We start from the raw sequence: 13,248 nt of genomic DNA on the forward strand, positions 1-13,248 counted from the left end.
GACAATAGTCTTCTGCCGGCTGGCCGTACTACGAGTTCTCCTCCTCTAAGTTGAATCACCGCATCTGGCTCATAGCGTCGCATTTCCAGCGCAGCCTAAGAAACACTAGGGTCTTTAAAATTATGTATCTATGTACTTTCTAGTAAAGGAACACACCATATAATACTTACGTATTGATGTTGCGCCTCAGATATGCGTAATATTTGCTTTTTGATCCACAATGTTCCAAAGTACGAACGTTGCTACAGTTCAAGACGGCTGGGCGCTCAGCAAGTGCTTAAACTTTGGCCGGATGGCTGAATCGTGTGACAGACAGACAGACAGACAGACAGACAGACAGACAGACAGACAGACAGACAGACAGACAGACAGACAGACAGACAGAACAGACAGACAGACAGACAGCAGACAGAAGACAGACACGACAGACAGACAGACAGACAGACAGACAGACGACAGACAGACAGACAGACAGACGACAGACAGAACAGACAGGACAGACAGACAGACAGACAGACAGACGACAGACAGACAGACAGACAGACAGACAGACAGACAGACAGACAGACAGACAGACAGACAGACAGACAGACAGACAGACGACAGACAGACAGACACAGACAGACAGACAGACAGACAGACAGACAGACAGACAGACAGACAGACAGACAGACAGACAGACAGACAGACAGACAGACAGACAGACAGACAGACAGACAGACAGACAGACAGACAGACAGACAGACAGACAGACAGACAGACAGACAGACAGACAGACAGACAGACAGACAGACAGACAGACAGACAGACAGACAGACAGACAGACAGACAGACAGACAGACAGACAGACAGACAGACAGACAGACAGACAGACAGACAGACAGACAGACAGACAGACAGACAGACAGACAGACAGACAGACAGACAGACAGACAGACAGACAGACAGACAGACAGACAGACAGACAGACAGACAGACAGACAGACAGACAGACAGACAGACAGACAGACAGACAGACAGACAGACAGACAGACAGACAGACAGACAGACAGACAGACAGACAGACAGACAGACAGACAGACAGACAGACAGACAGACAGACAGACAGACAGACAGACAGACAGACAGACAGACAGACAGACAGACAGACAGACAGACAGACAGACAGGACAGACAGACAGACAGACAGACAGACAGACAGACAGACAGACAGACAGACAGACAGACAGACAGACAGACAGACAGACAGACAGACAGACAGACAGACAGACAGACAGACAGACAGACAGACAGACAGACAGACAGACAGACAGACAGACAGACAGACAGACAGACAGACAGACAGACAGACAGACAGACAGACAGACAGACAGACAGACAGACAGACAGACAGACAGACAGACAGACAGACAGACAGACAGACAGACAGACAGACAGACAGACAGACAGACAGACAGACAGACAGACAGACAGACAGACAGACAGACAGACAGACAGACAGACAGACAGACAGACAGACAGACAGACAGACAGACAGACAGACAGACAGACAGACAGACAGACAGACAGACAGACAGACAGACAGACAGACAGACAGACAGACAGACAGACAGACAGACAGACAGACAGACAGACAGACAGACAGACAGACAGACAGACAGACAGACAGACAGACAGACAGACAGACAGACAGACAGACAGACAGACAGACAGACAGACAGACAGACAGACAGACAGACAGGACAGACAGAACAGACAGACAGACAGACAGACAGACAGACAGACAGACAGGACAGACAGACAGACAGACAGACAGACAGACAGACAGACAGACAGACAGACAGACAGACAGACAGACAGACAGACAGACAGACAGACAGACAGACAGACAGACAGACAGGACAGACAGACAGACAGACAGACAGACAGACAGACAGACAGACAGACAGACAGACAGACAGACAGACAGACAGACAGACAGACAGACAGACAGACAGACAGACAGACAGACAGACAGACAGACAGACAGACAGACAGACAGACAGACAGACAGGACAGACAGGACAGACAGACAGACAGACAGACAGACAGACAGACAGACAGACAGACAGACAGACAGACAGACAGACAGACAGACAGACAGACAGACAGACAGACAGACAGACAGACAGACAGACAGACAGACAGACAGACCAAAATTTCTGCGTTGAAGTATCCCAAGAAAGACTATCGTCTTTAAAGGGGCACTGACACAATATTTTGCGGCTGAGATAGCCTGTGGGATTGATTCCGGTGAACATGCGTATATCATCTGCAAAATACCAACAGCGAATATAGCTTGGAAGTTATTTTAAATGAATTTTGAAGTTCGCGTGAGCTATCGACATCCTCCTGCTACTGACACTCTCAAAGGGGACCCTTGGGGACCCCCTACTTTCCTCACGTGACCACGCTGCAACAAGTTATGATGACGTCATAGCCGCCATGTTTTTTTGCCGCGTTTGCTCCAGCAGCCTACTTCTCGGCGCTGCTCGCAAACTGTGCGGAAGTGCGTCACAGTTCCGTGTGTTGACGTGTTGAGCGCTGCACCCGCTAGGTGGTGATAGTCGCACCCGGAGGCTTGTCGTTTTTGAAACCGAAACTTACACTGATCGTCAATGAGGAGCCTGTAATTAATTATCTGTCGCGCGCTGCAGCAAACGATGTGCTGTGTTATGACTAACAGGCCCCCAGCAACACATTGCAGCAAAAAAATGCGAGGCCAAAATTTTTGTCAGTACCCCTTTAAAAGGTAAGAAACAACTGTACAAAGGTATACTTGCGGTAGAGAAAACCTATGGTCAGGTGCAAAACCTGTAGCACACCAGTTCTTAAAGGGGCCCTGCAACACCTTTCTTTGTTATATTGGAATAGTCCCATTATTGACGTATGACTCTTCACGAGCCATATGCCGCAAAAATTTTTCGAATCCGTCAAGTCTAAGTGGTGTTACCAAATTATAGAGATCACATTCTGCAGCTTTCTCTCTCAACTCAACGCAGCGAGCGCGCGGAAAGCTGCGCGCGGCGTGAGGGGAGGGAAGGAGGGCGGAGGTGCGAGGAGGCGACGTCAGCGCCGGCGGCATTTTTTTCATTTTTTTCTCTCTGGCGTCTCGGCGCAACCACGTGGTCTGTGCCGCCACTTCCGGTCGGCTTGCGTCGTTCTCGTCGAGCGGAGTCGATCGCGCTGTGTATCGCGCGTGCTTGAAAACTGCGCGTCGGTTTGGTAATGTTGGGTGTGCACCTCGAACGCCGTAGTGTTTTCATTGCTCTGCCAACCATGGAAGCAAACGTGCGCGCTCGTTTGGAACGAATGACAGCTGAGATTGGTTTCGGCCCATACTCCGATACACCGCCTCGTAAGACGGCACTGGCAGACGACCCCGAAGCGCCGCCATTACCGGACGCCAGCGTTGTTATCGGAGACATGCTGCGCCCGTGCCTCGGTCGGTCGTGAGAACGTGCCGACGATGCAGTTCTCAGCTGACGAGGCAACACTCGAACGGCTGCCACTCTCAACAGCAACCGGCGATGGTCAAAAGCACAGAAATATTCACGTTTTCGGCACTGCGCATGGCGAAGAAAACGGAACCACGCAACTACGAGCAGACGAGCTGTCGGTGAGACCGGAAGTGCTAATATTAATGTTTGTTCGGTGTTTTTAACGCGATAACATAATATAAACATACATATTATCTACTTATTGAACTCAAAATTAACAACGAAAGTAATAATGAGGGTGTTATCGTGATTATAACATCAGCCAATGGTGGAACTGCCGACAATCGCGTCATATTTTGCGGACTAATACATCATTTGTCGAGAGAAGAGGGAGCGATTTTCAGCTGACTTTGAGAATTTATTATAAATTCCAGGCCGTGCGCATCGCTATAATATTTGGCTCGCGTGTTCTCGGGAGCCTCGACTACCGATCGGCAGCGCTTTTTGAGCATGCTCGAAAAGTGTTGCAGGGCCCCTTTAATGCTACAGCTAGCCAGAACCCAAAACAGCGACAAAAGGAGAATTACTGCAATAGTGACACTGTAAGTCCAAAGGTCTTTGGAAGCACTTCCTGCCAGAGGATTCAACATGGACAGTGGATCTGCATATTCAATGTCAGCGAGGATCACATTTTTTTACAAACTGCACTACATATTCAAGACACCTTTGCCACACACGATGCTCTCTTTGTGGTACTTCAAATGCAAAGAAAAGGTATGCAAACATTGTTGCAGGTGTTCTTGATGCCCTGTTTCTTTTCTTATGTGCTAACTGCTTTGCTGCCATGAAGAGCCTTCAGCTGCTCTCACGCTGTTTCCTACGACATCTCACTTGAAAGACTCCCCCAAAATTGTAACACATAAAGGTCTGAATTAGCAGTCTAAAATGTCCCTGACCGATCGTACCACGCTGCAGATTGATGTACATAGCAGAATCATGAAAGGGATAACTGACAACCATCCATTCGTAGCACGGAGCCACAAGGAAATCCATATTTCTCACAAAGGACAGCTTCTAGCTGAAGAAAAGTTCATCCAGGTCTGGGGACCTAACCCTGACCAATGCCTTTCCGGGGCGGTCGCTCTACCAAGTGAGCTAACCAGTATGCTAGCAATTGGCAGCGCAAATGTGAATTAGTCAACAACTCGAAGCACATGGACACAGCATATTGCAGAATAGTTCTGCGGAAGCAGAATCACTTAAAGGGGCCCTGCAACACTTTTCGAGCATGCTCAAAAAGCGCTGCCGATCGGTAGTCGAGGCTCCCGAGAACACGCGAGCCAAATATTATAGCGATGCGCACGGCCTGGAATTTACAATAAATTCTCAAAGTCAGCTGAAAATCGCTCCCTCTTCTCTCGACAAATGATGTATTAGTCCGCAAAATATGACGCGATTGTCGGCAGTTCCACTGTTGGCTGATGTTATAATCACGATAACACCCTCATTATTACCTTCGTTGTTAATTTTGAGTTCAATAAGTAGATAATATGTATGTTTATATTCTGTTATCACGTTAAAAACACCGAACAAACATTAATATTAGCACTTCCGGTCTCACCGACAGCTCGTCTGCTCGTAGTTGCGTGGTTCCGTTTTCTTCGCCATGCGCAGTGCCGAAAACGTGAATATTTCTGTGCTTTTGACCATCGCCGGTTGCCGTTGAGAGTGGCAGCCGTTCGAGTGTTGCCTCGTCAGCTGGGAACTGCATCGTCGGCACATTCTCACGACCGACCAAGGCAGGGGCGCAGCATGTCTCCGATAACAATGCTGGCGTCCGGTAATGGCGGCGCTTCGGAGTCGTCTGCCAGTGCCATCTTACGAGGCGGTGTATCGGAGTATGGGCCGAAACCGATCTCAGCTGTCATTAGTTCCAAACGAGCGCGCAGGTTTGCTTTCATGGTTGGCAGAGCGATGAAAACACTACGGCGTTCGAGGTGCACACCCAACATTACCAAACCGACGCGCAGTTTTCAAGCACGCGCGATACACAGTGCGATCGGCTCCGCTCGACGAGAACGACGCAAGCCGACCGGAAGTGGCGGCACAGACCACGTGGTTGCGCCCAGACGTCAGAGAGAAAAAAATGAAGAAAAAAATTCCGCCGGCGCTCTTGGGCGGAGCCTCGCTCCTCTGCGCTCCCTCCCTCGACTCGCTGCCTAGCTTTCCGCGCGCTCGCGGCGTAGAGTGGAGGGCGAAAGCTGCGGAACGTGATTTCTCTAATTTGGTAACACCACTTAGACTTGACGGATTTGAAAAATTTTTGCGGCATATGACTCGTGAAGAGTCATACGTCAATAATGAGACTATTCCAATATAACTCAGAAAGGTGTTGCAGGGCCCCTTTAAGCGCATGCATCACATCTTTACGATTTTCAACTACGAATGAGACGACTCAAGATTTCAGTCCCGGCAGCACTCCCTAGACATCGCGGAGACTGTTTCTCATAACTGTAGAATTTTGGCACAATGCAAAGGCGCTTTGAGAGGGCGAATATCTCAGAGTGATTCTCACGCTTCTCCTGGAAGTGGTAGATGAGCGTGGCATGCATGGGTGACACGGTGAGCTGCAGGGTGCGGGTGCCAGTGTCGATTTCGAGGACCACTTGACCCAGATTTGGGCGCCACTGCAAGGTGCGGTTGCCCTTGATGGTCTCGAAGGCACGCGTGTAGCGGTCGAGTGACGCCTGCACAGGTGCTGGCAGCACCAGCTTCTCGTCCTTGAAAGTTGGCCAGAATTGAGCTGACACCACAATTGCTGACACATCCACCTCCTGTACGAGGAGACATGGAAGACGTGTTACAACAGCGTGGTTCACGTGATACGGTGTGATAAATAAGGAAATGTGCTGTAGCAATGGCACGAACTGCAGTACAGGTCGATCGCAAAACACCGACTTCTCTCTCCCCGTTTCTACCAACTATGTTTGTCCTTAAATGGTCAAACGTCGTGTGATAACATGTTGAAGGGAACTGTGCAGGTACTGACGATGAAGAAAGGCACACAGTAGATAAACGCAGCACTGACTTTCAACAAAATGTTTATTCTGCGTGTGCAGAGCTATTTATATGTTCTGAACACCTGACAAAGAAAACAAAGGTTCCTGTATTCTTTGTCGAGTGTTCAGTATAAATGTGTGCCTTTCTTCATCCTCTTCGGTATCTGCGCTGTTCTCAATACAGTTTAACCCTTTTATAAGACACTAATGTAACAAACAATTGGGTATAAGAGACATCAGTGTGCCTACATTGAAATAGAAGTTGATAAGAAAATGCAAATGTGGTACTCAGCTTATAACAGCCACCTCATATGACAAGAATTGCTCCCCAGTGCACATCTCTTATGAAGGGGTTCAACAGTACTAGTACGTTGTAGAAACAAGACCGAGTGGAAACTCTGGTCATCTGATGATAAGGTCATCTCTGTAGCCAAGCTTATCAACAACCAGGCAGTCCAGATGAAACAATTGTGCGCGCTCTTGTTGTGCGAGACGGGGCTCGAAAGATGGCGCCAGGCCACGACCACTGTGCGAGCCGAGCCGGCCGGTGGCTGGAGCTGTAATGCGACACCGAAGTGAACCCCCTGTGGTGAGCATGGGCCCCGGGAAAAGCCAGAAGAGGGACAGCTGTGCAACTGGAGAGATGCCATATTCTTGTCTCTCCAGCAGTTTTCTTTACTTTATCTAAATAAACGTTGTTCTGTTAAAGTAACCATTGTTTTTGCCAGTCTTTCCCTCAGGTCTCCCGAATCATCTTTTGCATCTAACAATTCAGAAGTGGGATAGTGTACGCCCGGAAGTCAACCATCGAGCCCAACCATGGCTTTCACTCGCAACGCAACGGAACATCTTCAACGACTCCGACAAGCAGAGAAGATGGCGAATGGCGGAGCACCGACGACGGGGAAGCCAGCGCAAGCCAAGGCGTGCCCGACAGCGCATCGACCAGTGGCACCACTACGACACTTGCACCAGTGTTCAACACGGCGGTAGTCCTTCAAGCCACCGTACAAGCACCAGTGAGGGAAGCCATCAACAGGATCATGCAGCTCCAGTCGCAACAGACAGCAGCCATGCCTGTAATCGGTGCGGGAGAGATATCGCACCTGGTCCCTTTGTCCAACCCAACTTCGTCGGACTCGCCAACCGTCAACGCATGGATTCGACGTGTGGACGACCTAGCGGAAGTCTACCGTTGGACCGACAGAGTAACATCTTGCCATGCGCTCGAAAAGTTGCATGGACTGGCGAAGATGTGGTACGACTCCCTCCTGTCTGTTAACAAAACTTGGCCCGCGTGGAAGGTGGAGCTCAAACGTGCCTTCCCCACGACAGCAGGAATGCAAAGGCTTCACCGGGAAATGGAGGACCGAATCTACAAGCGACGTGAGCCCATCAAGTGCTACTATTATGACAAATTGGCAAAAGCACGTCGCTGCAACCTGAGCAATGAGGCTTGTATCGAATATTTGATCACCGGCCTAAACAATCAGGACACCATCCAAGCCATCAGCACCCGCACGTACGACTCTCCGGAGGAGCTTCTGTGCTGCCTCAAGCGTCTCGAAGAGTGCGTCGGAGCCGTCGGCTCCCGCGACATAAAACATTCGAAGGCGAGTGAACTTCAGAATCTTGCGGGCCACGGCAACAAGGAAAACCGAGCCGCGGAAATGGCCTTGAACGAGAGTCAACAAAACCAACAAAACTCTGAACCGAGGAGGGAGACCGAACCGTCCGGACCGAGGAGGAAAACCCCCCCTTCCAAAAAAGGAGGGCTGCGCTGTTTTAACTGTAACAAGTACGGTCATCTCCCTCTCAACTGCCCCAGTCCGCAGCGGAGGGCAAAGTGCAACATTTGTCACCGAAATGGACACGAAGCCCAAAACTGCATGGAAAGGGAAAGCGGCCGCGCCTCTTTCAAAGTGTGGTGGATCTTAACAGCTGTGCAGCGGACGCGGCCAATGAAAAGTGCTTCATGCTGGCTAAAGTTAACGGGAGTGAACTGAGGGCGTACGTTGACCTCGGCAGTCAGTGTGCCACTATTCGGCACGAGGATGCAGATCGTATTGGGATCAAATACTCATTGATAGGGAAGCCGCTGACCATCGGGGGCTACGGTTTACGATGTGTGACGCCGTGTGGTGAGGCGAACATTAACCTCACAGTCGACCAAGCAACAGCCAACGTCCCCATACTGATCGTGCCGAACGAGTCACAGGTGATTCCTGTCATCGTGGGACAGCCCTTCACCGAGCAACCTCAGGTTACGATTGTGAGGCGACGGAACACCGTGCGGATCTTTGAGGAGGAGAAAAATGGACGAAGGTGACGACACGCTACAGTCTATCAAAATTCCGGATCTTCTGAGGTGTCCAGTGTGCCTTTGGGCCAAAGAGTCGACGGTGGTTCTGCCGAACTACGTTGGATTTGTCAAGCTCTATGTTACAGGCAGCGAACCCAACGCGGATATCTTTGTGGATGCCCAACTCAGGTGCCAAGAGGGGCGCGAACATTGCATACCGCTGTTGTAACTTTGCCTTTTTCCGCTCTCCCTCTTCTTCCTCGCTCCGAGTGGTCGCAACACCAAAGCCGTGCCGTAGATAACGAAAGTGGCATTGGCAGATTGATGACACTGAGGGGCGGCGACTCGCGGGAGAGGAGAGGGAGAGGGGGCTCCCCTTTTGGGGCGCGACTCGTGAGAGTGGGGATGTACGAACCAGTTGCAAAGAGAGGACCAAACCGACAGGCTGGGTTTTTCACTTTAACGGTGCCCAGCCTTTTTGTATTCCTCGGCGAAGCAGTTTTTAGAGTGCGTTTTGCCTTTGTTACTGTGTATATTAAAGACAGTTTACATTCAACGAAGACGTACAACGACTGTTTTTATGCGACATAAGTGTTGGTGCCGAAACCCGGGAATGGACTAAACATCTATCGACCAGCATCGACTGTTCCTGGCAACGATTCTTCAGACAACGATTCCTCGGACTATGGAGATCCTAAAGAAAAAGAGGAAAGTGATCAGGTCGCAAGTGACGCGCTTCACCAACGACGCAGACAAGATCCTGAGCAGCACTTCTGCCATCGACCTCGAAGAGGTGAGTGTTCTCATAGAACGTCTGCGGTTAGCCGAGCGGCAACTCAAGGACGCAGACAATGCCATAGAGCCTCACCTCAGAGAGGAAGACGCAGAAGCCGAATTCGAGACTGTTCTCGAATACAGTGATAAGGTAGCGGCGTACGTCGGGCGACTTGAATATCGACGGAAATGTGCCCAAAAGGAACCGACGACTCAGGAGACCTCAGCCGTTCGAAATCAAAGAACGAAGCTTCCCAAGTTGGAATTATTGAAGTTCGACGGCAGGAGGAGGAACTGGCAACCCTTTTGGGAGCAATATGATATTGCCATTAACAAGAACCCCGAACTGAGCAACACCGACAGATTCAATTACTTGAAATCGCTGCTCACTGGGGAAGCTGCCGCAGCGATTGCCGGTCTTCAGGCAACTTCGCAGTGCTACGCAGATGCCATCGACATCCTTCAGAAGCGCTTCGGGGACTCCTCCGCCTTAGTGCAAGATCACATGCAAGGCCTGATCGACATATGTCCGGTGAATTCCGCAAGAAATGTGCGCGATTTGCGGCGTATGCTTGATTCCATCCAAGTGCACATTCGTGGTTTAAAGGCCTTGGGTGTTGGAGAGGAGTCGTACGAGGCCATGCTGTACCCGGTGCTCCTGCGAGCACTGCCAAGGGAGTTGGTGCTCAACTACCATCGAGCAAGGACGGAGGAGGGAGAGAAAGATGGAGCTGCGACACCTGACGATGGCGCTGCCTCAGCTACGTCGTCGCCTTCGGGATCATCGCATCAACCGACGCTCCATCATCTGCTCCGTTTCTTCGAGCTGGAGCTACAGAGCCGAGAACGCACCCAGGAGGACCGGCCGGACGAAGCAAGCGGTAAGCCACCTCTAAAATCACACACGAAGACCCGGCAACGGGATGACGCCCGCACTTCGTCGGCGGCCGCATTGCATGGTCTGACATCGAGCATGGAATGTAAGCTGTGCAATTCACGAACGCACGATAGCCAAGAGTGTAACGCCACTTTAGATTTGAAGGAGAAGAAGGCTATCCTCACGGCGAAGGGCAGATGTTTTCGTTGCACGAAGCATGGACATCTTTCAAAGAAGTGCAAAGTAAAAGTAAGATGTAAGAACTGCCAACGAAGGCATGCAACAACCATGTGTGACCCTGCATTTGACAATGTCGCGCAGACAAGGCATTCGGAACAAACGAGCGCAGGGAACATCACATTGCATGCCTCGGACGCTGAAGGGGTTCTATCAAACCGAACCGTCTTGATGCCCACCGTAACGGCCGTGATCAAGGGAACGAGGACGAAACGCGGCTCGAGGGTACTATTTGACAGCGGTAGCCAGCGGACATTTATTACCGAAGCATGCTCCAAAACACTCGGATGCAAACTGCTGGGTACCGAAATACTCTCTGTCGGCGTTCTAGGCGGAACCCACAGCCAACGCACTTTCCGCAGAGTTGAAGTGTGCCTGGTCAGTGCTGATGACGGTAGAGTGCTCAAGATCGAAGCACTCGAAACGCCTTCAATATGCCAGCAGTTAATTCCTTGCCCCACCGACGAAGTGAAGACAATTCTGCTCGAGCTCTCGTTGCCAGTGGGTGACCTTTCCCAACAGAGTGTAAGTCCTACCATCGATGTGTTGATTGGCTCCGACCATTTCTGGGACTTCCTCACTGGGAAGGTGAAAAGGCTCACCAGCGCTTTGACAGCGTTCGAGACAGTCTTCGGATGGGCAGTACAAGGGAAAATATCGACTGCCTGCAACGGAACCAACTGCTCTCAGGCGATCGTATTGAGGACGACTGTTACAGATCAGGAAACAGCGCCGATCTTGAAGGCATTTTGGGAGCTAGAGAGTATTGGAGTGTCCGACCTTCCAGAAACAGCAGCGGATGAGCGCCTGATGAAGGAATTTTCGGGCAATATAAAAGAAATGAACGGACGCTACGAAATCCGACTACCATGGAAAAACGAGGTTGAACTTGCAGACAACCGCGCTGTAGCAGAGAGACGCTTCCGTCAGTTAACAAAACGGCTGGTAAAGGCACCTAGCTTACTGCAAGAATACGACAATGAAGTGAGACGGTTACTGGCTGAAGGCGTAGCCGAAAGTGTACGCGACGAAACCCATAACGACGGCCAGCGCATTTATTACATGCCACATCAGCCAGTACTCCGCGAAAGCAGTACGACTACGAAGCTGCGGATCGTTTTTGACGCGTCTTCGCACAGCGTGGGAGCGAAATCTCTCAACGAAAATTTGGAAAGCGGGCCTAACCTAAATCCTGACCTCCTACGAGTGCTGCTGGACTTTCGATGCCACAGGGTTGCTCTCGTTAGTGACGTGCAAAAGGCATTTCTGCAAATTGCAGTCAATTCCAGTGACCGAGATGCATTAAGGTTTCTGTGGTTCAGCGAAAAACCTGACATTAGCAGGCCACTTCCCGCAGTAGAAGTTTTTAGGATGGCAAGAGTCCCATTCGGGACAACATCGAGCCCTTTTCTTTTAGCCGCAACGCTTCAACATCATTTCCCAACGATAAAACATGATCTTCCCGAAACAGTGGCCATTCTGCAGCAGTCTATTTACGTGGACGACCTGCTGTGTGGAGCAGAAAACGAAGAGGAAGCCACGAAGATCTACGAAGAGGCTAATTTCATCTTTGAAAAGGCGTCCATGCGCCTCCACAAGTGGGCGTCCAATAGCGACCAGCTGAGGACAATATTCGCTTATGAGGACCCCACCGCCGAACGACCGTTGGGGCAAACGACAAACCCACTGAAGGTGCTTGGTCTCGCGTGGGAGCCGATTGGAGATTATTTAAGTCTTCTCCCAGACTCTGTGATCGAATTCTCGAAGGTGCAAGCAAACACGAAACGCGTTGTACTGCAAACTACGGCACGCCTTTATGACCCTCTGGGATTTCTTTCTCCATATACGGTGAGAGCAAAGGCTCTCTTTCAAAAAATCTGGAAAGAAAACTTGTCATGGGATCAACCACTGCCAGAACACCTCCTCAACGACTGGACGAACTGGTGCGAAGAGCTCATGTGTGTCCGTCAGATCAAGATACCTCGAACATATGACGCTAACATCGATGGGAAGCCGGTGCGTCGTACTCTGCATATTTTTGCAGACGCTAGCCCAAAGGCCTATGGCGCTGCCGTCTATCTCTGCACCGAGGATGACACAGGAGCACGCAGCTGTACACTTGTATTAGCGAAATGTCGAGTCGCTCCGCTCAAACAGATAACCCTGGCAAGACTGGAGCTCATGGCATCATTGGTTGCATCACGACTCTACCAGTTTGTGAGAACGAATCTCGACTTCCCAGTTGACGATTTCTACCTGTGGACAAATTCCACGATCGCTCTAAACTGGATCCGGGGTGAAGCGTCACGGTGGAAAGAATTTGTCCGAAATCGGGTTTTGGAAATTCAACAAAACACTGAGGTTTCCGCCTGGCGACATTGCCCCGGAAAGGAGAACCCAGCAGATCTCTTGACTAGGGGACTTTCAGGCCAAAGTTTGACGTCCAGCACACTGTGGTGGAATGGACCGTCGTGGCTGCCACAGGCAGCAGAAACGTGGCCGATTGAACCGCAAGCTACT

At 50.5% G+C, this 13,248-nt stretch overlaps 1 protein-coding gene across 2 annotated transcripts in view; it reads right to left on the reverse strand.

Moving 5' to 3' along the window:
- Positions 1-13,248, reverse strand: part of LOC119394111 (anaphase-promoting complex subunit 2) — a 43,224-nt gene that overhangs the window by 11,183 nt on the left and 18,793 nt on the right. For both annotated transcript variants that reach the window (XM_037661358.2, XM_037661357.2), the window contains exon 12: positions 6,055-6,313. In XM_037661358.2, coding sequence (XP_037517286.1) covers positions 6,055-6,313 — 259 coding nt within the window. The remainder of the gene's footprint in view (positions 1-6,054; positions 6,314-13,248) is intronic.

This window comes from Rhipicephalus sanguineus, chromosome 5 (genome assembly GCF_013339695.2).
Source record: "Rhipicephalus sanguineus isolate Rsan-2018 chromosome 5, BIME_Rsan_1.4, whole genome shotgun sequence".
Classification (NCBI taxonomy): domain Eukaryota; kingdom Metazoa; phylum Arthropoda; class Arachnida; order Ixodida; family Ixodidae; genus Rhipicephalus; species Rhipicephalus sanguineus.